At 41.1% G+C, this 27,525-nt stretch overlaps 1 protein-coding gene across 6 annotated transcripts in view; it reads right to left on the minus strand.

Moving 5' to 3' along the window:
- LRRC28 (leucine rich repeat containing 28) overlaps nt 1-27,185 on the minus strand; it is a 52,249-nt gene extending 25,064 nt beyond the window's left edge. For 2 of the 6 annotated variants that reach the window (XM_081171257.1, XM_081171254.1), the window contains exons 1-5: nt 27,049-27,185; nt 24,015-24,238; nt 21,433-21,473; nt 15,083-15,120; nt 13,142-13,279 (exon numbers count right to left, since the gene is read on the minus strand). In XM_081171257.1, the coding sequence (XP_081027383.1) occupies nt 13,142-13,279; nt 15,083-15,120; nt 21,433-21,473; nt 24,015-24,206 (409 nt within the window). In that variant the 5' untranslated portion in view covers nt 24,207-24,238; nt 27,049-27,185. Of the gene's footprint in view, nt 1-13,141; nt 13,280-15,082; nt 15,121-21,432; nt 21,474-24,014; nt 24,239-26,834; nt 26,991-27,048 lie in introns of those variants that run through there. The other 4 variants (XM_081171255.1, XM_081171256.1, XM_081171258.1 and 1 more) reach the window with 4 other exon arrangements.
- Nucleotides 27,186-27,525: the final 340 nt, after the last annotated feature.

Here is a 27,525-nt window from a genome sequence, read left to right on the forward strand (position 1 = left end):
TGTAGCACACAGAATGAAGAGCATCTGGTAGAAACGCCTTCTCTTAGTAACTCTTTCTCAATGGGGACCCAGTCACATACAATGTCTGTTGCAATGTCTGACCATCATACCTCGCAATCCTTATGTCCCTCTTCTCCACAGAAGCCACCAACAGACCCATAAGAAAAGATGTTCTCCACACTTGCCTCCACGGTAGACAAATGACAAGCACATTCTACTGCAGCTACAGTGGCCAGGGACAAATTTTCTGCCCACTGGCCATCCCTGTTACTGTTTTTCTCCTAGAGCTCTTGTACTTTTGGAAGATACTTGACACGACAGAAATGTAAACAGGTGAAGCTATACATAGCTCAAGGAAGTGATGGGGAACGCTGCACCTGTTACTCCCGTCTGACATGTAGATTTCAGGAGTGCAGTGGCCCTGGAAAAACAAAGATGGCAATCCCATTCCTCTGTGAAGTTGTCAAAATTCAGTCTACTATTGCATCCTTATGATGGCTAAAAGACAGGGAGTCTTCTTCCGTCCAACCCTTGTTATTAATCTCTTATATCTGCATGATGGTGGGCATGGGGTTTCCCACAACGCCCCATAAGTGTTGGGGGCTTGCCAACAGCTTTATTCCTAGAGCACTAGAGGAGCAGCAGCAGTATGGCAACTAAAATGTCCTCCTGACTTCCCCTCCCCTGATTGCTACTAGAGTAATGGATACCTGGATCTGCTGGAAAAATAACCAGCAAAACCTGACAATCAAACAGGCAAGTCCTAAGAAAACAAAGAAGGCAGGCTTTTTTTGCGGGGGGGGGGGGGTCACATTTATGGCTGCCAGAGCAAGACCCCATGGTCATATGCTTTTAACATTTTATTGCTTCTCTGCAGGGTCCAACCAAGCTCATTGGGTTGCTCCTCTCATAGTAGTGTGTGCAGTGTTCCTAATTCATGGGGTTTCCATTTTCCTCCATTACAGAAAGCTTGTGGCTCTACCATGAACATTCCTTACCTGAAGATACTTAAATAAAGGATTGGATGATTTTCTCCAAAAATGTATTTTTAATATGCACTGATGCTGCAGATGTAAAAGATTATCAACAAAAATGGGGAAGGATTTACAAAAGGAAATTCCTTGAGAAATCTGGTCTTTTCTTTTGGAGCTTGAACTTTGTTTACTGTGAGCTCAATGTTAAGAGACAATTGTATAAAAATGGCAATGTAATGGCATTTAACACCTATTAAATTAGATTAGAGATCTTTAAAGTTGGCAATAGTTAACTATTGGTGCTGTGCCAACAACTGAGATATGTTACAATGCTCAAGTATTCTGGAAAACAACTGTCCAAGCAATATCAACCCTTACTAACTTTTTGTACTTATACAGCCTCATGTCTACTCTATTCCGAAATTTGTTTAAACACAAGGCTGTATTAATGTGCTTGTGATTACTATACTGACCTATGTTACCAATTGAAACACATAGTAAATACATTTTGTTACAGAAATGTGCTTCTTGCATGGAGTGTGTGTTTTAACTTCTGCATGTTTTGATACATTAAATAAAATTAAAAGAAGAAACAAATATTCTGAGCATTGATAGCGAAGACTCAAGTTCCTGTACTGTGGGGCCCCTGTCACCTATTGGCTACTGGTAAATTACATTTACCTATTCCAAACATAAAAGTCAACAGCCCAATGATAGAACTAGTGAGATCATATGCATGAAAGGAAAAATGGAAGACATTGGCTGGCTTCTTGCATCAGCTGCAGAAATACTGCTTAAAAACTCAATTGCTTTGTATTTCCTAAGCATTGTTGGAATGTGCTACGCTAGAGACAAAACCAGGTTTCCTGAAAGCTTCAGAAAGTTAGGAAAGGGCCTCTTCATAGAGCAGGTTGACAGCTGTCTGATCTTGCTCCAATCCTGCATTTCTGTTTCCCCTCCTCTTCCGCCCTCTGCATTTGCTTTGCTTCTTCTTTGATATTACAGCAGGGACTCAGCTATACAGCTGCAAATAAAATGTTTTAAGTGCGTTTTAAACGCAATATATAATGTGACACTAGGGACGCGGGTGGCGCTGTGGGTTAAAGCCTCAGCGCCTAGGGCTTGCCGATCAAAAGGTCGGCAGTTCGAATCCCCGCGGCGGGGTGCGCTCCCGCTGCTCGGTCCCAGCGCCTGCCAACCTAGCAGTTCGAAAGCACCCCCGGGTGCAAGTAGATAAATAGGGACTGCTTACCAGCGGGAAGGTAAACGGTGTTCCGTGTGCTGCGCTGGCTCGCCAGATGCAGCTTTGTCACGCTGGCCACGTGACCCGGAAGTGTCTCCGGACAGCGCTGGCCCCCGGCCAATAGATGTGAGATGGGCGCACAAACCCCAGAGTCTGTCAAGACTGGCCCGTTCGGGCAGGGGTACCTTTACCTTTTATAATGTGACACTAGATGGTGAGCCTTATGGAAAACATGTGCTTTTAAAAATGCTTTTTCAGAACAGCTTTTATATGTGCATAGATTCCATCAAGATTTGTTTTCCATGCCCACAAAGTCACCTACCTAGCTCTATTCTCTGTGAAAACTACCATTCTGAGGCATTTAGTTGCCGATCTGGACTCCTTAGCTGACATGGCTCTTTTGGCTGAAAACATCCACATTCATATGTCATGCTGAGCGAAACAGCAAATAACAGCTCTACCTTCTCCAACTAAGATTACACTGGAAAGTCTCTTGCATTTGTATGGGTTTGCAGAGTTATGCACACAGCTGCATGATCCCTGTTCCAGAGACAGGGGCATTCCCTACTTAGCCCATTGGATTCAGGCAGCTGTTCCCATTTACTTCTTTCTTATAGTTTTCTCACAGGGCAACTGCTATTCCATGGCCCTGATGATGGGAAAAGACAGGTGGACAAACACAAGATGTAATGGTGATGCCCTCACTTGCTTCCCTTCTGAGTCTCTTTCGCTGAAGAGCACTAAACTTATCAGTGCAAATGGAAACTCAGAATTCCAGGTGTACAAGTTATCTTTACTACAAGTTGAAGCACAGAACAAAACCATGCTGAATCTAACTATTTTGAGTGTCTGTCTGCAATTATACATACACAATTCAATACAATTATAACAATAAAAGCAATATAAAATATTACTTACAAAGGATACCATCACCATACAGAACCACCCAATTTGATCATTTTTAGGTACGTATGCCATTCCTAATCAATTCTCACTGGCAGATGATGATTCTTCTTCTTTGGACTATGTTAAAGTGCATACATCTACATTAAAAACACCACCACCAGTGTATTGTTTTGATGCTACAGCCTGGGGCTCTTTATCTGAATTTTATCACAGTGTTCTCAGAAAATGATCAAAGCAGCCCTGACAACTTAATGTTCTTTTAACTTAAGTATAGCTGCATAACTTCCCCTCTGGTCTTTTGGCCTTTGGCTCAATATGCCATTGGAAACATCAAAGGTCAGGAGACTCAAATCCTCCAACCCAGAATAAAGACACAATGAGGGGTAAAGTTAATGTCTGAGGAGGAGATTAAACTATTTACAATGAGCTACAGGAAAGCTCAGTGTTCTTTTATGAAAAAGCAGTTCATTACTACTTGAAAAACATATTAGCTGATAGAACAACTACTTATCAAGGTAGGAATAAGCTCTACTTTCAAGGTAAACAAATAAAATAAGAGATATTCACTTTATTCTGGAACTAGCAATAATATCTTCTTCAAGTTTAGATTTGGCATGCATTAACACAGATTTATGTATCTACATTATATTTTTATTTATTAAAATAGGGAATACACTAGAGGAGACAATGGGAATAAGACTTATCAGAACAACTTCCCCCAAGGCACTCTTCCTTTTGCACATAAACTCTGTAAGTGAAGAACTTGAATCCTAATCCTAAACCCATTAATAAATCACATTAGTTGATTACATAACCAATGTTGAATTAAGTTCCCACATGGAAACAGAAACAAATTAAATTGCTTTTCTTTTGTATATAATTTCTACCATACATACTGAAGCTAGGCGATTCTACATGTGAAACAAAAGCAAAGAAAAATGGTAAAGCATAATTTAAACAGTGTATCTGAATGTGCTTTCATATCCATCACAACACACACACACACACAAACCCCTTTCTATGAACAAAAGAATGGAACACTAAGCTATTTCAGACTTTATAGCGACAAAAAAGTCTGCAGCTAGTGTATAGTGGCATTACAGGTTTTACTACGCACTACAAAATACAACATGACATTAACAAAAGGGGTTTTCAAAAGCAAGATTTAACATGGTGCCACAAGTTGTATCAGGCAAAGAGTTTACAGCACAGTTCCATAAACAGATGACTTCTGAAACACCGGGTAGCTCAGGGTTTTGACAGAAAATGGTCTTCTGTTTCTATTGTAAAAAACCTAGAAGATTTAATAGCATTTTCTATAGGCTATGCAAATCATTTTAATTCTGCAATCTAGGCACATTTGTTAGTGTATGTGAGCTCAAAATCTAAAACCAAAAGGAATTACACAACAGGTTTACACACTTTCCATTCAAAGACTCACTGACCACACCAGAAATTATAGAACAGGGTAAAGGGAGGGGGAAGCAGATAGATAATTCCCTTACATCATATCCCCTACATCATATCCAAATGGCATTTCAGATCATTTATTAACCCTTCTTTCCTCCAAGGAGATCAAGGCAGCATACATGGTTATTCCTCTTTCTCAATTTTATCCTAACAACCCAGTCATGGCTAAGTGGGGATTTGCTCTCACTGGCAAATCTGCTAAAAAGAAGATCGGTGGTACAGTCATAACACATGTTGTTATTATTATTAAACAAATGTCATTATTAAACTGTTTCTTTGTAACATCTTTATGAACAAAATATACTGGACTACAACATAAACCAAGATCAATGCACTGGATGCATCGATTTCAGAAATCCCTTAAATCAGTGAAAAAAACAGAACAAAATGTAGGGGAAAATATGTGCTAGAAACTATGCCAATCTGTGTTTTGCATACTGTCAAAACTGTCAACTAGCTCAACATGGTAATCAAAGTGCATAATGTTCTCTATCAGCAAGCTAAGAAAGCGTTCCCATTCCATCCCGATTTCTGTGGTAGTTCAAGACACATAGCATAGAAGCATCCTTTTTCCTTTCGAGTGTTTTCCTGGCTGCAATAATCTATAAAAAATAATGTACTAATTAGATACAGCCCTTTGAAAGCAAGTACTCATGTTTAAAGCAACCTACTTTGCTTAGACTACAGCATTGCTTTAAACGTTGCCAAGGGGCTGGCAAGAGTTAAATGCTCATGTAACAATGTTCTCCTCAAACCCCCACAGGTCCATTCACTTAACACCATACTCCTGGAAGTGTGCCTGACATACCAAACCCCGTCCTGTTGCACATATTTTTATGCCTGTTACTAAATTAGGAAAGCGGGGGGAACTGTGCCTGTGCTAATTGTGAAACAGAAAGGGTCAGCATCATTGGTCTGCAGCAGGGTCAGACAATTTGGTGCTCTCCAGATGTTGCCAGACCACAGCTCCTGTCTTCCCTGACCATTGGGCCATGCTGGCTGGAGTTGAAGAAGGCTGAAGTCCAACAACATCTGGAGGGTACCATGCTGGCTACCCCTGGGTTTACAGCTTCTCTGTTAAACCCAAATCCTTCCAAGGCTGGCATATATAATCTTTATTGGTGCATGCAGCTGCACTGAAATACAATGGCACACACAGAAGAAGAAAATTAAAGGCTATAATCAAGATTTCTCACTCCCAGGAATATTCTGCAGCGCACTACCGAAACCACATATTAGAATTACAGATTACTGTATAATTTAACTACCCAACGATAGAACTGGAATATAAAATTGTTATGTTGGACATTTTGAAAAGCAAATGTAAAATGTATTAGTTTAGCCAAGAAAAGGGGCAAGGATTTTAAGTACTACTTCTTCATGACAACATTGCTGCCATAGTTAATACTTAGCTCTCTTGAGAAATACTAAGTACAGTGGTGCCTCGTAAGACGAAAAGAATCCGTTCCGTGATTCTCTTCGTCTAGCGGTTTTTTCGTCTTGCGAAGCAAGCCCATTGACGGATTAGAGGATTAGCGCTATTAGCGGCTTTTAGCGGCTTATCACCTTATCGGATCAGCTGCTTAGCGGCTTGGGAAAAGGGGGGGGAGGAAAAAAACCCCGCAGGAACTCGCAAGACATTTTCGTCTTGCAAAGCAAGCCCATAGGAGATTTGTTTTGCGAAGCACCTCCAAAACGGAAAACTCTTTCGTCTAGCGAGTTTTCCATCTTGCGAGGCATTCATCTTGCGGGGCACCACTGTAGGGCATTGAGGAATTTTTGAACAGGAAAAAAAAACAGCAACTGGGAAGCATTTTAGAGGGATCTTCATCTGCATGAATACTAAACACATATGTTGTATTTCTTGGCAACCAAGGAGGAAAGTTCTGATGGGGATTGGGGAAAGAAGGGAATAGAACTTTTCAGCCCCAGCACATAGGTGGATCCCAACTACCAATGCAAATTGCTAAGCAAAACAGATTTTGACATAATGAATGATCATTCCCAGGTTATATTATAAATGCTCACAGTGATGAACATGTAGTTTCAACATGCTTTGCAAGATTAATGGTACAAGGAAGGATAAAATTAGATGCAATACAAAACTACAGGATTCTATATTTAAAAGTGGTATCCTCTGATTCTTAGGTCTGTAAAATACACTGTTCTGAAAAAAAGATTCACCTACTCCTTTAGATAACCGGATAGGTATTTTAAAATGGAAAAAAAGATTCACCTTTATGACTACACTCAACATAGAAGCTGACTACAGGAAGCCTGTAAGACAATTAAGTTTGGGTTGAAGGCAAAGTATAAGGCTAAGACACAGTGTAGGATATGCAGAGTAAAGTTTTGAATAATGTCATGCATTTTGTTTAAGGAGAGCAAAAGCTTCTACCTTCTCCTTCCAGTCATTTCTGAGAGGAGTTCATGAGCCTGGGAGGTGGCTATGCTTGTTCACATCACACTAAACCATGGTATTTAGTACTAGGTTCAGTCTGTCCACACCCTGTTTGAAAGCCTGCACGTGTAGGAAAGGACACCCAAGAAAGGTTTGTGACCCCTTTTGCCCCACGGCATGTAAAATGTGCTTTTCAAAGTTAGGCGCAAACTAGCTCTTTGCAGGCATAAAGACCTTGGGGGTACAATCATGGGCAGCTCATCTCAAGTTCCCTGTACTTAATTATAACCAACTGGGCTAAAGGCATTTACTCTGAAGTAGCCTAGCTAAATTCTGGAGTATGTTGCTTCAGGACTGCTTTCAAAGTCCTATTTTCTTAAGGCAGTAATACAAATAGTATTTGAAAGGCAACTTTACCACAGAATGGCTTGGGAGCTTAAGTCATTGCCAACTCTGCTTAATTAATTCACTTACCATAAAAGTTGGCAAAACATGAAGCTTTTCACTTAGTAAATCTATAATTAACTGTTAATGTTTGCTGAGTAAACATAAGCCTATGTTTAATTAAATCTTACAGTAAGATGCTATAACCTGAAAGTTTTATAAGCAACATGCTTCTGAAACAAAAACTTAAGAACTTCCAAATCTTGTTAGACATTAAAAAATTAACTTAACTTTATTGTGCTTATAAATAAAACCAGTATATGTTAATAAGACCTAGTTGTCAGAACATTCTTTCAAAGATATGAGATAAAGAAAGCATAAAGCTTTTTTCACTTCTAACAAAATCTAATCTTGACAGGAGCATTGTCTGCAGCAATGGAGTATTAAGACATGAATGTAGAGTTATGTCTGAAGTTGCCATGTCTTTCCTACATTTCAACATCTGTAGTAATTAACGTGAGAGTCAGAATGGAATAATCCCTATACACAAAGGCCCCACTGTTGGAATGCTCATTATCCAAAATCTCAGTTATCCAAACACAAAGAATTATACCCAAACCTTGCCACAGACAACTGGTTCAGATATCCAAACAGCTGGAGTTTGCATACGTCTTTACTTGTTTGTATTTTGTTGGTTGGCAGCAGCCATTTTGGGCAGAAACCATGGAGGGAGGGAGGGAGATTGGACAAATCAGTTTTTCCTTTGTTTCGCTTTTTCACAGGAAGCATGCACAGGTCACTAACAAAGTTGTATAAGAATCTTAAGCAGCAACCTAACCTAAGATTAAATAGATCAGCTGATGACAATTACTCATGTCTTAGGCTCCAAGGTCAGCAGGGCAAAGTTAGCAGGACTATACAGCTGAAGGCCTGTTTTATGTTGCCAAAGGATGCCCAAATTCTCTGAGGTTGCTGCATCACTCATCAGTTTCATAATGTAGAGGAGTAACATGCAGTTATTCTACTGAGGGCAATGAACATAACGCACATCAAAACCTAAGTAAGATACAGTACACTCAAGGTGGGATAGAATAAAAACTCAATTTCTCGTTCCAACGAGTGATGAACGTCTGATGAAGATGGACTACACCAAAATGACGAAAATTGACTGGGAAAATCAGAAACCAGGAAAAGAGAAGGAATGGGAAAAAATTATAATGTATTTAAGAGAACACTGTAAACAACTAAAAACTTTGGCAGGATTTGAGTAATGCTTGTAATGTACGAAAAACTATGTAAAAAAGGGTTATTTTCTTTAAAAATTAGAGAAAAGAAGGGAAGCAGTTGGGGAAAAGATTGATAATAGTAACCATGGAAGCGGGAGGGAAGTCAATGGATTCAGGGAATCCTAAATGATGTGGATGATTTGTTTGAATTAAAATTTGTTATGTAAAACTTATTACAAACTTATTTTAAAAAACAACTCCATTTCTCCCCATGAAATGCCCATTATTCTTTCTGAAATTTGTATATTATTTAAGCTAGTAGACAGCACCATATCCCAGGAGATCAAATCTCAAAAATTAATTTCATGCTGAGTGAAAATATTTTAATAAAACCACAAAATATCTGGATAGGAGCAGTGCACATAGAGACATTATTAGCATAGTTTATATGTACAAACTTTCTTAACTGTTAATAATACTTTTTGACATGCCTTGCACACAACATTTTTTTGGTAGATAAATAGGTTCATCGCTCATATGTCATAAAGTGGTGCAAGAGACAAGGGTTTTACGCACCTGTTAGTTTATTAACAAAATCCAAAAGGAAGATTAATGTCTATTACTGTATTAGGACCAACTAAAATGTCACAAAGAGTTGGCCTGCTACATATAGATAACAAGGAATTGATTGTGCAGCCTAGACTTACTTTTGCAGTACTCAGAAAATTTGGGAGAGGAAACAACATAGATAACAGAAATTAATTAGCATCCAAAATATTGGAGAAAATACAGAATAAGCCAGGAAAAGAATCATTCCTGAAGGTACCAAAATTCTAGGTTCTTACTCAGAATCATTTGATTTAATTACTGCCAGAGATAACCACAAATTGCCCTGCAACATCCATTTTAAAAATTGCTTCACATAACCCCTGATGGCTTGAAACAGTTCACTCAATAATAAAAAAAGAATAAAATAATGCTTTCCAATGGTTTGTATGAGTGAAGAGCGAATCCAAAAATTTTCTGGTTGATTTGAATGAGCCAGTGTAATTGCTGTCTCTATTCAGAAACCAAGAAGGAAAAAATGTTGTGTAATAACCTCAAAAGTTTTTCTTTTCCCCTGAAATACACAAAGATTATTTAATGCAAGTGTTTCAGTTTTGGCTAACCATATTTCCCTTTCCACTATTGAACTTGTAATGGTTTGGAATTTTTCAAGATTTAGTTTGCGGAATGTATAAAGTTCATGTAACACTTCAAAGATGGGTAAAAAGAGGCCACACAGATTCAACAGCAGGACCTGGAATTAACTCTGCTTGCCTGATGCCAAATCCTATGATCTAATCACTGGCTGACAAGAATGTCTTTATATTTATCAAAGGGAAGAGTTATACTGCAAGCATGCCAAAATGTGGTAGGTGTTTTCTAAACAAAGACACAGTCCATCTCCTAAATAGAGCTGTTCATCTCTTTAATAGCATTTTAATTAAAACTTATGTAAGTCATGGGCATTTAATTAGAGTATAACTACAAAGTAATAATTTAAAAAAAACTTAACCAATAGCTGATTTTTATCTACTGCTCAGTACAGTGGTACCTCGGGTTAAGTACTTAATTCGTTCCGGAGGTCCGTACTTAACCTGAAACTGTTCTTAACCTGAAGCACCACTTTAGCTAATGGGGCCTCCTGCTGCCGCTGCCCCGCCGGAGCCCAAATTCTGTTCTTATGCTGAAGCAAAGTTCTTAACCTGAAGCACTATTTCTGGGTTAGCGGAGTGTGTAACCTGAAGCGTATGTAACCTGAAGCGTATGTAATCTGAGGTACCACTGTATCTGTTAAACTTCCAAATCTGATACTGCTAAGAATTGGGAGGTTATGGGGCAAAAAAGAGAGTATTTCTAAAATCATGAAGGATATTTCAATAGTCCTACAAACAACAACACTCACACATTACAATTCTATTAACATATTTTATAGAACAGTATAGTGGCTCTGAGCAGGGAAGAGGGTAGTTCTCTTCAGGGTTGGAGACTGAAGATGCCAACAAAGGGACTAATATTAAGAGATGGTGAAGAAAGTGCACTGTGGAATATGACACCGTGAAGACAGAGAGGCAGAAGGAGCATAAAATAAGACCTTTTGCTTTTAAGGTGTTGGGAGCAGAAGCCCAGGAGACAAAAATGGGGAAAGTTGGGGGATATTTCTGGTAGACTATAAAGAGAGGCCTATAGGTTTTTGGAGGGATGATCCTGACACCTGAAGGCAGCCCTGTATAGGGAAGCTATTTAAGGCTCAATGTTTTATTTTGTTTTTATATATGTTGGAAGCCGCCCAACTTATTATTATTATTATTATTATTATTATTATTATTATTATTACTACTACTACTACTACTACTACTAGCAGTAGTATTTGAGAGTAGGCTATGAATGAGGAATACCCTAATTCACATCCCCACTCTGGCACCTGCTAACTGAGTGATTTTACACAAGTTACTATTCCCTTAACCACAAACCCTATATCTGCAATATGACAACCTTTGTTATGGGGCTATTGAGAAAATTACAGAAGAACATCGAGTTAGAGCCAAAGTTGGTCTTCCTGCTCATAAACAGTTTTGCACAAATGTGCTAAGTTAAACACACTTAGTGGTATCCTTGTTCTACTGGCAAAATGTTTTGTGCCAGTGGAACATTGCAGCGCAAGAGAATGCATAAGCGGGCTGCTGGTAATTTTGTTGCACAAAAAACTGTGTAATCTGTTGCACACTGAGCTTCCACTAACACAACTGCTACATTATTTCTTCTGTTCTGCAACTCACCTGTCTGCTAGCACAAGACAGACAGAGAGCACTGGATACAACCCACAGAGAGCATCCCTGGCAACACCAATTTAAGAGCGCTCTGTGCTTAGCATGGCATCTCACCTAGCAGGAGGCTATTTTAAAAGCAGCTACAACCATTTCACAAAATCAGCATTCTTGCTGATGGAAATGTAGCTAACACTGGAGTAAGCTTCATCTTACTAATGCTGTAGGAATACTGTACTTTGTAAGCCCACTGCAAACCCCTTGCTAGAAAAGAGCGAATAGAACTTATCAAGCTATTTAGAAAAGCTGTCACAATACCAACCATCCCACTCATGATCTTGATAAAGAGAAGCTACTTAAGAGGGATTATGAGCCAAAATACTCACAGGCTTTGCAACCATGAAAGGAAACCTGTTTGAAAAGTGCTTGCAAAGTAATGACAGAAAGAAAGCACTCAATGAAAACAGATCAGCAGAGTCAATTTCCTAGCAGAAATGGAAGATTATCACAGGCTGGGCAAGATTAATACACACTGTGCAAATGAAAAACTGACAGCATTTGGAGAAAATAAAGAGCTGGTTAGAGGTCCTTAGACAAGCTGACTCTGCACCAGCACTTCAATATACACTGGACCTTTAGCTAGACTCTGATGGTTACTAACTAGTGATATATTTAGCTATTTAAGAAGTGTTCACATGCCTAAAGATTTGAACACACAGGAGGAAGACGTTTAATGTCCCATTTTCATATAAATGGAGGAAATAAATGCCGCTTCCTTGTACGGTAAAGACTATTTCCTAAGCAACATGCAGTCAATCATTCCATAATGTAAATTATTCTTTCTGAAGTTCTCCTTTTTTGAATCTGTTAAAGTCATGTGTTAAGTTCTGTAAAAATACTCCCGCTCTTCTTTGAGCAAACCTTGCTTTTATAGTGTGCGTGCACAGCATAAATTTTACAAGTTCAAGAATATTCAGACATTCTCTTTTGAAATTGGTATTTCTGAAACAGTAATGATAATTTTTAGCAGTTTTCAGTAAAAAAATGTTCTGGATTTATGGAATGTTCACAATATGATACATTTTGAATTATTGCCACCACACATTTGGCTCCCTGTTTCAGTGAAGAGTTAACGTAGTCAAGTCTGTTTCTGCACTGTACAGGGCTGCAGCACCTTTATGAAGAATGCACAACTTATTTTGCAAAAAAAGCCCAAAACTTAAAAGTGTAGTCTTAAGCTCTCTTACTCTGCAGTAAGCCCCACTGAGACTCCATGCAAACATGCTTAAGACTATGCTGTTGTCTTGGTAAATTCTGTCCTTCATCAATTCCAGTTGAGGCAGCCTTCGTTCATTGTGACCAAATCTCCTCTGAAGTTCCCATTTTAAAATACAGTTAATTTACCAGATAATAAGAAGTCTGCTGCAGTACAGAATAAAGGCTTGGCACGCTCAAAGATGATTGTGATGGATATTCCGCCTTCAGCAAACTCACTGTGTTTTCCCTAAAACAATCATTTAATTTTAACCCCATATTCATCTCATAGGTAGAAAGCAATGAATTAAGTTATTGCTTATAATGTAAGCAACCAGTATGTCAATACCTAACAGGCTTAACCAACATGCCTTAACCATTTATCTACAAGCAGAATTGAAAATGCACACAGCAAATCATCAACAGGAGCAATCATATCAGTTTTTTGAGCCAGAAAGCTGCTGATCCCTTACCTGCTGGCAAGTACTTCAGTTGGTTATTAGCCAATCTAAGGTGGCGTAAAGATCTTAGGCGGCCAATCTCTGGGCATACAATTTCAAGAGCATTGTCACTCAAGTCTAAAAACTGCAGTTTAACGAGGGAGCCAATTGCTTCAAAGAAGAAGAAAAATGACAAGGAATAAATCCGGCCCAATAAAAGCACTAAAACTTTAATAAAAGAATGAGATAGACTTCTATGATGGCTGCATTCACACATAAAGCTGAACCATGGTTCTGCATAATGTACAAGAGTTGGAAGAGGCCCAAGCAAATCTCATGTTCATGCACTCCACCCCCTTCCAAGGTGCCAGGAGGACTTTGGCAGCGTTTACTTTCATTTTCAAGTAATCTCAGCTTGTCACTACATGTGAACCAGGGATCATGGTTGTAACAAACACTTGTCAGTTTTAAAACAAGCCAGCTTCAAGCAATAAATAAGTGCTGCCAAATTTCTGCTGCCGGATGTGCGGGAGGAGAGCAGTGCACAAGCCTAATGCCCACTCTTGATCATTTCAGCTCATGACGTGGTTTAATGTGGCATAGAAACACAGCCAGTATCTCATCCCTACATGCTGAATAAATAGGTGGCAAAACCATGTCAGAACTGAGTATTACTGGCAATTTAGTTTTGAGGAGTGGGCTAAAATATGTTGTACGATTGTGGGTCTAATCCAGCCTCTCCATTTCATCCATGAGGTTGTTTCAGGAAAGCCACATCTACTTACCCTACACCTGACACTATATATGTAAGGGTGAGGATTTGCTGAATGGGTATTTACAGGCACTGTGCAGTGCTTCCCAGTATGCAAGAACCATCTTGCAAAGCACTTTATGCAGCACTTTCCAAAATGCTGAAAGCCAGCTGGCTGTCAGTACAATGTACTTTGCGGGCCCTGTGCTTGGTGTTTCCGAAGCCACAGCCTACCGGGATGGCAAAGTCATTGCACAGGCATTTCTGAAGTGCCCAACAATCAGCGGGCTGTTGGGCATTTGGGGAGCGCTGTGCAAGGGACTAGGATCTGTCACCGGATGTCAGATGGAAGAGGAACAAGCTTGTTTTCTGCTGCCCAGAGGGGAGGGTTCCAATTACAAGGAAGGAGATTCTGACAGAGAGAGCTGTTTGATAGTGACATGGACTACCTCAGAAGGTGGTGGACTGGAGGTATTTGAACAGAGGTTGAAACGCCACCTGTCAGGGATTCTTTAGCCATGACTGCTGCATTGGGGGAGTTGGACTAGATGACCCCTGTAGTCCTCTCAACTCTACAATTCTAGGATTGACAGGTGGGTTGTCCTTACCCCCCCCCTCATTAGAGTAGATAAGGATTTGACTTGTTGGGATGGAACTGTCCGTCCCTCCCACCTATACTCAATCCATACACCCCATGTTATTCTACTTTGAAGGTAGCTTAAGTTACAATAATAAAGACCTATCAACAGATAGCAAAGCAGATTCAAGGGGAGGTACCCGAGATTAAGTTGCAGCTAAGATTCACTTGTAAGGGTTGAGCAAGTGTTAGCTCCCATTTCTGTAGGGAGAGAAGTGAAAACCTATAGGTTTACATTCTTTGTTTGTATACTGTATTACATTATGCTCGAGGCAAGGAAAAGGCAATTTACACAGCCAAGAGTTGTTGGGAAAACAACAGAAATAGAGACACAGGTGCTTTATAAATGATTAATAAGGTTTAAAATCATCCATCTAGTCTTAATTCAATACAGCGGATGTGGTCATCGCCTCACTTAGGAGTACTGTTTTACTAATAAATTACACTTTGGTTTTTTTAACCCTCAAATTAGAAGCAACACACATATTTAGGTACTTGAGAGTTTAAACATTTTCATTCATGCAATGTCTTCCTCTACAATTAATGTCATAAACTAAAGATATTTTGAACCCAGAAGGGCACTTACCTTCGGGTACAACAACAATGTTGTTTGAATGGAGGTATCTGGAAGAGAACAGAACATTTTCAAGGGCCGGCTGATAAGAGCAGGTGGCAAATATTCATAGATGAAACTTGATCAAAGACAGCATGCTGTATTTTTTCTTCCTTCATTTCTGCAAAGGTAACGCTCATATGGCAAACTATGACTGATAGACATTACCTTGAGTTTTGATCACTCTGCCTAAAACAGGACTCGCACTTCCAAGTTTTCCTGAACCAGATTTCCTCTTCTTTCATATTGAGATTAGATCAAAAATTTCACATTTGTTACCAGGCTGCTCTGTACATAATGCAACTACCATCATATATGGTCTCCAAGACAATGCCTTCTGGGAAGTAGCCCAGGAAAGAGAATAGAGAGGCAGACAAGCAGAGACCTACGTCTTCACCTACTCCCAACTGGGCTAGTTTTTGTTTTGTTTCCAATGTCTGGCTTTTAACAAATCCATGCATTTTAAAAAAGCTGTGAGCCTTAAAAAGCTGGGTGCTAAATCTGCTAAATAAATATACGTTTTGGACCATAGAAGAATCACAATATGCACAGCAGTTGTTTCCCTAATACTCACTTTGTTGGCAAAGGTGTGAGATAAATATATAAATAAGTCATGTCAAACAGCTGTGTCATATGACTGAAACAAAGTAGCCTGAGGTGAGTGTGTTGATACATTCTCCCTGCTCTAAACCAGCCCAAGGTCAGTGGGCACCTAGAACCTTTTGGCTGTTTCCTCTCAGCAAGGATCCCTGTGGAATTCATTCTGTGACTGAGTAAAGCATGCCTCCTATTTACCGTATTTTTCGGACTATTGGACGCACCGGTCCATAGGACGCACCTAGATTTGGGGGGGGGGAAATAGAGGCAAAAAAAAATTTATCCCCCCCCCCGCCAGGCGCGGGGCTGGGGCGGGGAAGCCCGAGCTTCCCCCTCCCCCAGAACGGGACCCAGAGCCATGCCGAAGCTGCGCGCAACTTTGGCATCGCTCTGGGAACTTGCGGGGCTGGGGGAGGAGGAAGCCTTCCGCCAGCCTCCAAACCATGTCGGGAGACAGCGGGATGGCGCGCTGCGCCTCTCCCGCTGTCCCCCGAGCTTGTGGGGCTGGCGGTGAGGCTCTCCTGAAGCCTGGAGGTTGTGGGGCTGGTGGGGGGGAGAAGCAGGCTTGCTTCTCCCTCCCCCAGCCTCCAGATCAGGTCGGGGGAAAGCGGGATGGCGGCGCTCCGCCATCCCGCTTTTCCCCGACCTGATCTGGAGGTTGTGGGGCTTGTTTCTCCCTCCCCCAGCCTCCAGATCAGGTCGGGGAAAAGCGGGATGGCGGAGCGCCGCCATCCCGCTTTCCCCCGACCTGATCTGGAGGTTGTGGGGATGGTGGGGGGGAGAAGCAGGCTTGCTTCTCCCTCCCCCAGCCTCCAGATCAGGTCGGGGAAAAGCGGGATGGCGGAGCGCCGCCATCCCGCTTTTCCCCGACCTGATCTGGAGGTTGTGGGGCTTGCTTCTCCCTCCCCCAGCCTCCAGATCAGGTCGGGGAAAAGCGGGATGGCGGAGCGCCGCCATCCCGCTTTCCCCCGACCTGATCTGGAGGTTGTGGGGATGGTGGGGGGGAGAAGCAGGCTTGCTTCTCCCTCCCCCAGCCTCCAGATCAGGTCGGGGAAAAGCGGGATGGCGGAGCGCCGCCATCCCGCTTTTCCCCGACCTGATCTGGAGGTTGTGGGGCTTGCTTCTCCCTCCCCCAGCCTCCAGATCAGGTCGGGGAAAAGCGGGATGGCGGAGCGCCGCCATCCCGCTTTCCCCCGACCTGATCTGGAGGTTGTGGGGATGGTGGGGGGGAGAAGCAGGCTTGCTTCTCCCTCCCCCAGCCTCCAGATCAGGTCGGGGAAAAGCGGGATGGCGGAGCGCCGCCATCCCGCTTTCCCCCGACCTGATCTGGAGGTTGTGGGGATGGTGGGGGGGAGAAGCAGGCTTGCTTCTCCCCCCGCCAGCCTCCAGATCAGGTCGGGGAAAAGCGGGATGGCGGCTCTGCGCCTCCCCGCTGTCCCCAGCTTTTGGGTGCAGGCTGCTGCCCGCAAGCCTTGCGAGCCCGCGGGACATACCGCGGGGCTCGCAAGACTTGGGATAGCTTCCTGAAGCCTGGAGAGCGAGAGGGGTCGGTGCGCACGGACCTCTCTCGCTCTCCAGGCTTCAGCAAAAGCCTGCATTCGCACCATAGGACGCACACACATTTCCCCTTCATTTTTGGAGGGGAAAAAGTGCGTCCTATAGTGCGAAAAATACGGTAGTTCTCAGAAGTAGGTTTGAGAATGTGATGGAGAAGCTCATAGGGATACCATTCACAAGAAGAGCCTTCACATGGCCCTCTGGCACTTGGGAGACTGTGAAAAATCAGTCATGGAATCAGCCTTATCAGAGTCCTGAAAATTCATTTTAGACAATTTTTTCATACACCACAAGAGTCAGAAGTGCAGGAATCATCAGATCGTTTTATATTTTTACAGCATCTTCTTAGATTTATTTCAATATTTAAAAAATTCTAATGTCAACATTCATTGGCAAACTGTACAAATGGTGTTCTTGTTTATTATTTAAGTTTACATGTTTTACTTTATTCTATAAAAAGGATAATCATCAAGTGAAAGCATACTGACAAGCCCAGGCAAGTTGAGGCCAGGATATAGAAAGCTATTTTAGTTTTGTCCGAGCGTATGCATGTGCCCCGTTCCATCTTACAATCTGTTTTTGAAGGTCCATTTACTTTCAAAAGCATTCTGCCTTCTGGCATGGGAGGCTGGTATTCAAGAAATACAAGCCCAAATAACTTGTGTGGTTCTTTGGATCCTGGTCTATATTTACCATCATAGGCTGGTAAAATTTTATATAGTGCTCTCTGGTGGTGAATATTTGCAGTTACTGCTATTCAGAAATAAATATGTGCTATTCTCTTCAAATTGAGATTTGCTAGATGTCTCAAGGTAGTTAGATGTTATTTACTGCTTGAAAATTGATCTTTTGCTCATTCAACATAGAAAAGGGGTGTGCAGGATAAGTAACCTGATGGAAGTATTGGATTGATTCTTGCTTCAGGAGAATTCAAACTTGAAGGTATTATGGTGGCAGAAGATAATAAATTATGGCTTATAGTCAGAGTTCCAAGCTGAAGTTTTGTTTTTGTTTTTTAAAGGAATCTATATTAAAGATTCTGGACAGTGCTATGGAGTTTGAAAACAAGGGAGATGTTTCCCCATGTTAAAAATAGCCGTCCTGGAAGTAGAAGGTACATTCACAAATTAAGGACCATGTGGTAACTCTGGATCAATTAGGCCAAACAAAATTCTCATATGTTCTTAATCAGGATCCCAAGAATTACATCAAGCATGCCAAAAGTTTTGAATGTGCTCAGTGGTGTGGTTCCCTTTTTTTTTCTTTCAAAAGGCTGTTAGCTGAAACTCATTGAAGTTTCAGAAACAAATTGATATTGCAGAGGGATCTGTTTTTCAAAAGATTACCAAATATAAGAGTGCAGCTGTTTAGGAAACACCAGTTCAAAAACCCAGTGAGCATGTGGAAATAGCCATGTCACTATTTAGATTTAGCCTTTGCATGTCCACTTTAAAACTTGGATATTTCTAAATACCATAATAGAAAGAGAAATAGTCACCAACAGAAAGATTATGTAAATCAGAATCTACGGCTCCATTATGTTAAATGTTTCTATTCATTTTGAGAGCTGTTTCCAAAACAAGAACTTTACATAATTTTAATTCCTAGAAGTCAGCACTAGTTTTTATTAACCCAGATGGGTCACAATACCAGGGATGCTAGGGAAACTTATTTGATGATCCAAAATCTGTGAGCCTACCATAAAGCAATGCAAATTATAGCTATAGCAAGGAGTTTCATCCTGCTGACAACTAGTGCCCTTTTTTTCATTGCTGCTCCTCAGTTAGGTTTTACTATCTGATACACATTAGGAAGATTATTATTATTATGATTCATCCTGCATGCAGATCTCAACCTTTTACTATCCAGCAAAAGACACAGGAAAAAGGGTTAGGGGGCATGACATAATTAATACAAGAATATTTAATGTGTATTAAACAAGCTCTCTCTGGTTTTCAGAGCTTCTATAATTACCCTCCCTCCAAACCTTAATTTCAGGCAGGATTTTCTTATGGCCTCATCAGATCTTTTTAAGTGCCTGGTGGCAAAACATGAAGCATATCACAAACGCTGTACTTCAGCTTCATTATGAAATAGAATTCACCTCAGACAAGATGAGGCAAGATTAGTTCTTGAGTAAGCTACAGGCCATAGTGACCTGTAAGGCCTATTAACTGCACTGCAAATGCAAAAACCAGGAAGGTGCAGCTTTCCAGGGGCAAGAAGAAAAAGCTCAAGTTTAGACTACACTCCTTGGTTATCTATGCCATGTGACCCAAAACATCTTTAGTTCCACACATGCCCGTGACAGCACAATGACCCGATAAAGTCCTGGATACAATCACAATTCCAAACTATTTAAATTTGCAAAGGCACATTTTCATGTTGCCATGCTTACAGGAATTGCTGCCAGGAAACTGCAGCTGAAGGAATTCTTCGTCAGCTAATGGTCGCATCACTGTAGGATGCTTCTTGTGTTGTATCTGTTCATAAATTGATTTTGGAGACATCACTGAAAGGAGGTATATAAATCCCCACTTTAATAAAATTTAAGGCTTTTCAGTCACAAATTAGCTGCAGTGCATCAATAAAATTGCTATCATATTTGCAAAGCTAAGTAGGATCCAGTATAGTTTCTAATTGGACGGAAGACCATGTGTTGAGATTTCTATATTGTAGGGAATTGGACTCATTGACTCTCAGGGTCCCTTCCACCCTACAATTCTATGATCCTGTAACAGTTGATATATGAAATGTGCAATGGGGTTGACTATATTAGGAATACACGTGGTGTTTACTAGTCTCTTCTGCCCCCTGGCAGTTGATGTTATAATCCAGGTTTTAGGCTCCTTCCTTGAGAGGTAAGAGGCAGAAGGATCTGTAGCTGGACTGTGGGATTGGCTGTTGGGTAAATTGGCAATCCAAAGAAGTAAACAGTCCAAGAAGATATAGAGCCTTGCAGTAAGAAACATTCACTATTTTCAAAATGTAAGCTCATCAGTGGCTGATAATTTAATGGAACCACCAAGTACAAAGGTGGCATGCCTATGAGTATTAGGTGCTAGCAACCGATAACAGATGTTTCTGCTAGATCAGAGGTCAGCAAACTTTTTCAGCAGGGGGACAGGACTATATGGTTTTTTGGGGGGGGAGGGGGGAGAAATTCCTATGCCCCACAAATAACCCAGAGAAGCATTTTAAATAAAAGGACACATTCTACTCATGTAAAAACATGCTGATTCCCGGACTGTCCGTGGGCCAGATTTAGAAGGCGATTGGGCCAGATCCGGCCCCCAAGCCTTAGTTTGCCTACCCATGTCCTAGATGCATTAGCCAAGCCAGAGTTGGAAGCAGAATACTGGATGAGATTAACTTTAGTCCAATATAGAAAGATAATCTATGTTCTTAGCCAATGCAAACAGCAGTCCTATTTGTGAACATACCCCCCCAACTCCAAAACATATTACAAATTTGCACTTGGAACTCCCTGCCTGTTGAGATTAGGCAGGTGCCTTTGCTGTACTCTTTTTGGCGCCTGCTTAAGACGTTTTTGTTTAGGCAAGCCTATCCAGACATGCAGAAAGTTTACATGTAGCTTACAGTTTATTTTATTTCCCCTCTGAATGTTTTTAATACCTTTTTTAAATTGTCCTTTATTGGTAATATTAATGTTTTATCATTTTTTGTAAGTGACCTAGGGTTTCATTACAATCAATTAATTTTGTCAAATAGAACAAAACAAAAAAATAAAAATATTGCCTTCCAGTAGATTTTACAAAAGCAATATTCAAAAATTAGTGTTCATTCTGGATACTTTTAACAAAAGAATGGGATTTAAATTCTACATTTATTATATTTCTACGAAAAGATGGACTTTTTCAGTTCTCTGAGCAAACAAACTAGGAGCTACAGCCTGAAAGCAGCAACTCTTTGGCATGGTGGTTCCTCCAAGCTGTCCCTTGAACCACTACCTTGAAGCATATGAAGAGACAGCACATGATTGAAATTAGGTCATGGAAAGGCACTAGAACAAAACAGACTAGCTCTTTAAACCAGATTGTTCCAAAACAAATTGTAAGATATTTACCCATATAACTTCAGCACCCTACGTTCAAGAAACTCATTAAACTAAAGGGCAGAATATAAGGAACAAGACACCACACACTCACAGTTCCACAAGGTTTGGAAGCTTCTGGGCAAGGTTTTCCGGCTAAAAAAGAAAATTGTGAAGTTTCTGTTTAGTTTTTAAAGAAAGACTCAATATCTAACTGGCAAACCAGTTTGCCAAATTCAAGATGGAACTAACATGAGGCTCTGAGTGTCAGAAATCCAAAACAGGGAACAACTGTTTTATGTGGCCCACCACCCCATCTGGCACTGATAATGAAACCTGGCTTAGAGCCTAGACTTGGATGACAGCGACTGTTGTCACTGGAAAGATGAAAGAATTTCAATATGCCAAGAAGGCCTGAAGATATCAACACACAGAGGGTGGAGCTAGCTTCCAAATTGGGCTCTAGAAGAACAGTAGACACCTTCTACACTAATCAATCAAGGTGCCAAAATATTAACAAGTGTGATTAGCATCTTCCAAGTTCAACATGTACTGATAATGCAGAGAAACTCACATAGCATATACATTCTTTAGAGTGTAGTAACTTAGAAATGCCCACTGAATATTCAGGTGACTTTACAATAGCCTAAGGCAGAGTCCTATTAGCTACTCTAATGTTAAGTCAGTATGCCAATATTTTTCAATTACTATAATGCATTCTCCAGACAGCCAGAAGTCTTCTAAATATGGAGATCTTCTAAAGCAACATTTTATAAGAGATCATGTTACAGCAGCCATGTCATGCAATTTCCACATGAAGTGCATGATGTTAGTTTTGTCTTACACAACTCTGCAGGGGTCCTATTTCACAAACAGATTGCCAGTGTATTACTGGCAGCCAGATATTTTCTTTACTGTGGTGCTGGAGCTTGATTCCAGGATAATATTTTGGAAGTCTTGAAAGCTCACTTTCACTGGGAAAAGCAGCACGTCCAATCTGTGTGCCTCTCATGCCCCAATTTATACATGACAGTTTGCGGCTTTTTCCTACATAGTGGTTTTCAAGCAAGAAAAAGGTCAGACTTGAAGTGGCTCTACATTATACCAAATTTAGCTTTTATGTTCATCTAGGGTAGGACTGCCCATTTCAACACTCAGATTGCCATCCTTTCTTTGGCCAGCATTTTCCTGCTGTTTTCAAACACAGCATATGCAGTATAGTTTTCAGCCAGAAGCAGTCTCATAATTCTTCTGCTTGTTTTCCATGCCATGCTGCAAAAATCTTGAGTTGTGGTTTCCACCTACTGGGGAATTAACGCTAAAACACACTGATTTCCCTCCTAAGCAATTTTGGTAGCCTTAGCAGCACCTGGTGTCCTTGTTATTAGGTTCCATTTTTAAAACATACATTCATAAATAGATGAATAAAATCATGTAAGTGTAGAAGATAAAACAAAAACTAGCTCAGTTACTTTACCAGCACTTGTATAAATTGTATAAGCAACCAAGTCTGAATAAATTCTAATGAACTCTTTAATGTGTTCACCAGCCTAATAAACAATATTCACTAGCTATTCTAAGAAACCTAAGAATCTTGCCTATTTATTCCTACAATGCTTCAGGATGTCCCTGGTTAATATCTCACCTCTTCCATGAACATAGTAGTTAACCTTATGTAGCTAACAATCTGCCATACAAGCATAACAGTGTTGAAACCAACAAAAACATTACATTCGTAGTACAATTTCTGCTCCTGCAACAGAACTTCCCCTTCCTTTCCTAATCCTGCAACTTCACCCAATCTACTCTGGAGGGTTTGGGAAATTCACAATCGGATTAGGGACATATGATGAAGTGGAGGGAGTAGAAGTTCAGTTCATTGGATTCAACCCATAATTTACAAGGCTGTTGAAATAATTAACAAAAAATAACTCCCCATGAGCTGGGGAGAAGGAAAGCACCCCATAGCAAAAAGAAATAAAATATACTGGCAGAAATATACATTTTTTTTATTCCAGGCTCTTCTTTTTAACTTTTCAGAAAGAAAATTTGGCATGCTTCCCAAAGTTTTTCCTCTTTTAAATATAATGTTTTCCAACACATTATATTGACTGGTATGAAGAAGCACCAGAAACATAGGAATAAACTGAAATGTCGGGGGGTATTTTATACCCCATATGCTTTTCATGCATACAAGATGAAAACTGTAGGAATTAAGTAGCTGAAATTTGATGACTTGGTTACTACTGTGCAAGTGAGAAGTCCTAGAAGAATTTAGTTATATTTGCAGTGAAAAACACATACAGTGTAGGATTGTGCCCCAGCACTGCCCAAAATGATTAAGAGCACCCGGTAAAAATGGCAACATTCTCTGAGTGTAGGATCTCCCACCCAGGGGACATTCAAGCATGTCAGCTTCTACCTGGTCTGAAGTGGTCTGGTCCATACATAGGCCTCCGACCACTTCAGTGAGAGCATTGCAAGGGCAATACAGAAAACATTTCCTTATTCCAACTTCAGATCCCTAACGTGTTATTGGACAAGTGCAAATACTGTCGCCCATATCAATGAATGGCTTTCATTTACATACGGCACAGTATATTGAAAAAATTAAGGTACACTCAAGGACAATGTCCTCCACATAGAACCTAAGCATTAACAAATATTTTGCTAGTTGTACATTTAAAAAAGTCATACCAAGGTAGTCAATGAATTTCTTTTCATATAGAGTCTCTCCAAGTATTGCAGTCCTTCATCCTTCAGCATTTCTAAAGGGAAGTGATGGAGATTTCGGTAATTTAAGAATAAGTTCTTGTGCCTTTCTAGCTTTGCTTCCAATATTGTTTTACAGAGTTCTGATGCCATGACAGGTTTTGTCCCAGCCACCATGTTAGAACTCTACTCATCACAGAAGTTCATTTCTAAAAGGGAAAGCAAAAGACAAGTAGTGTTTTAATAGGGCTCTTACTTGGTTTTCCCATAGCACAATTTTTCTGAAACATGCTTGTTTATTTTAAACATTCCTACATCCCCCTGTATTCAAAAGACAGGTAACAAAGGTAGAAACCAAATAAATATGAAATTGAAGGAATTGTGGGGTGGGGGACGGGACCACACAATACAGCACTAAGATCTCAAATCTAAAGCCATGTATATCTATCTACCTTCAGGAAAAACAGATATCCGACTAGTTAGCAAGAAGCACTTTTCAATCAATGAACTATTAGTATTTGACATCAACATAAATTATTTTGCCTAGGAAAGTAATGAATGGCTGGAAACAGACAAGACTTTTTGAAGATTCCTGAAGATGATTTAGGGGATGCATTCCCATTATGTGTACCTAAACAGGCACACTTAATTTGTTTCACTGTTGCCTCTGGGCAAATAAGTTGTGCAGATTTTCCAATACAATACAAAAGCCTGTTTATTAGCAGAGAAAGTGGGGTAAGCATACACATCATGAACAGTAATTTCCTTCAGTTCTTTCAAGACAGATAAAAGCTGTCTCCAGACTATAGTATACCACACAAGCATAAAAGCTAATACAAGTAGAGTTATGGCACAGGAGACTTTATATTAAGGCTTCAAACTCCCAAAATATATTTATTTGAATGAACTTGTGCATTTCAGGAGTACTAGGATTTAAATCAGTCAAAAAACCAGCATGGACTACTTTTCCTAATACAGATAGGGAGAACTTCTACAGATGGCAGCCCTAACTACAAGACTCTCCTAAATCATAAGCAATAACAAGAGGGAAAGGGTCTGAAGGGTACCAAGGAACATCATTGCATAACAAGGAAGAAGAAATGGTGGTAAGAATGGCTGAAGCCTTTCTGCCACTCTAAGCAATGTTTCTTCTTGATAAATTCTGGGGCATATTTTCATGTTTTGCAGATATCAATGCAAGCCTAAAACAACTCAAAAAGGGAAGCTGGCATGGTAGGCAGCCTCTGAATCATGCCTAACCTCTATAGTTGTGCGAACCCCATTACTAGGCTAGGCTAGGCCGCACTCCAGGCAGAGGAAAAACGTCTACATGAAAGCCACAAGATGAATGCATATATATGTCACACTTTGCATATGTGGCATGACACTAACACTGGTCACAGCTTCTGTTCCAACCTATATGCAGCCCAGGAGATGCATCTGCTTGTTCACTAATAAAAGGCATGCTTTGTGTATATGTGTATAGGATTCAATTCTCTGCAGCTTCAGGTGATGTCAGTCAAGAATAAAGTGGAATAGCTAACTGCTGCCCTCCAGATGTTGTGAACTACAGCTTCCAACATCTCTGACTACTGGAGATGCTGGCTGAAGACAGTTCAAAGTACAATGGTGCCTCGCAAGACGAAATTAATCCGTTCCGCGAGTATCTTCGCCTAGCGGTTTTTTCGTCTTGCGAAGCAACCCTATTAGCGGCTTAGCGGATTAGCGCTATAGCGGCTTAGCTGCTAAAAGGCTATTAAAGGCTTAGCGGCTTAGAAAAAGGGGGGGAGCGAAAAAAAATCTTAAGACTCGCAAGACATTTTCGTCTTGCAAAGCAAGCCCATAGGGAAATTCGTCCTGCGAAGCTCATTGAAAAACAGAAAACCCTTTCGTCTAGCGGGTTTTCCGTCTTGCGAGGCATTCATCTTGCGGGGCACCACTGTACAAAATGTCTGTAGGACTTGGCACAATGGTGGCTATCCCTGCTGTATACAGGGATCCCGAAGCAGAAAGACAAACTTTCAGACACAGTATAAAGCAGCTTCATTTGTTCCATGACATGTGGAAATCCCACCTGAGGACTATCATAAGATATTCATAAACAGGAAATAACACTGGACATAATTCAACCAGAAGGAGTACATTTCACCCTACTAGGATACTCTCCCATGGGTCTGAAGGTGGCCATATTTGAACAATGGAGTTTCGGAAGGCAGCTCCAGTGTGAATCTGGAGAACTACAATTATTCAGGAAGTTCAACTCTATTCATTTTTGTCTGCAGAGTCAATAGTTTCCTTTCCTCCTTCCCAGTATAAATATTAACTTAGCATTGCTAAGGTGATTATTTTTGCCAATCAATAATGTTGTAAAAGTCGTCATGCTTATTCTGCATAAATTCTAGCTTTGGCCCAATTGTCTCTCTACCTGCACCGCTTGCATATAATTTCTCTCTGAAATTTATAGTTCTTCCGCCCCACACATGCAGCTGCCAACCAAGGATTTAACATTTAACACATCTACTGAAGTGGACTTCTGCCCACAAACGCTTATGCCACAATAAGATGTCACAAGACTTCTTCCCATTTTTTAATGCAACAGAATAACACGCCAGCCCCTCTGGAAATATTAGGGTTCCCATTTTTATTTGCTACAAGCCGCCTCGACATTTCCCGATAAGAAGCGAATAAATCATAATAATAATAATATTTTTTTCGAGGGGCGGGGGGACTGAGGGAGAAAACACACTGATGAGAATGAAGGGGAGCCTGGAAAGGGAGTTTATGTCCTAAATGCGGTTTAATCACCGTCAAAGAGAGGCCGTTGTTGGGGGACGGGGATGGGTGGCTAGGTGGGAAGGAAGCGCGTAATTCCCCCTCACACGTCTCCATGGCAACAACGCCTTTGTCCCGACAGCGGGAGGCAGAGGAGGGAGAAGCAAAAGCCGTCTCTTCTCCACTCCTCACTTCGCGGGATATGCCGCTGGGAAAGGGAGGGCAGCGAGGGGGCGTCGCAACTCACCTGCGTTTCTAAGCTGAGGGGGGGGGGCCAAAATAGGAAGCGCCCTCACTCAGCACAACACGGGGAGAGAAGGGGCGGGGCAGATGGGGGGGGGAGACACCAACTAACATCAACATCCGGTTAACGAACGGGAGGAGCGGGGGAAAGAAGAGTGGGTGGGGGGAGAACGCTGATTGGAAGCTGGAAGGGGCGGGCCCAGAAAGTCGCGCGAGAGGTTACTCGCGCGGCTCTTCCGCTCCGTGTCTTAATGAGTAAATCGGGCGGCGCTCTTGAATCGGGCACGGGCGAGAGACGGGCGCATGCGTGGCCTTGCCTTCTCCTTCTCCATAGCTTATCCTGCTCGCATTGTCCCTGAGCGCTTCCCGCCTTTTTTGAGAGAGTGAGAGCGCGTGCGTGCGGGGCCACGCCCATAACCGCTCTTTTCCCTCAGCAAGCGCGGCCTCCAGTTTCTCTTGAGGGGAAGACTTGGCTATGGAT

Source organism: Podarcis bocagei, assembly GCF_964188305.1.
Source record: "Podarcis bocagei genome assembly, chromosome: 14".
NCBI lineage: Eukaryota > Metazoa > Chordata > Lepidosauria > Squamata > Lacertidae > Podarcis > Podarcis bocagei.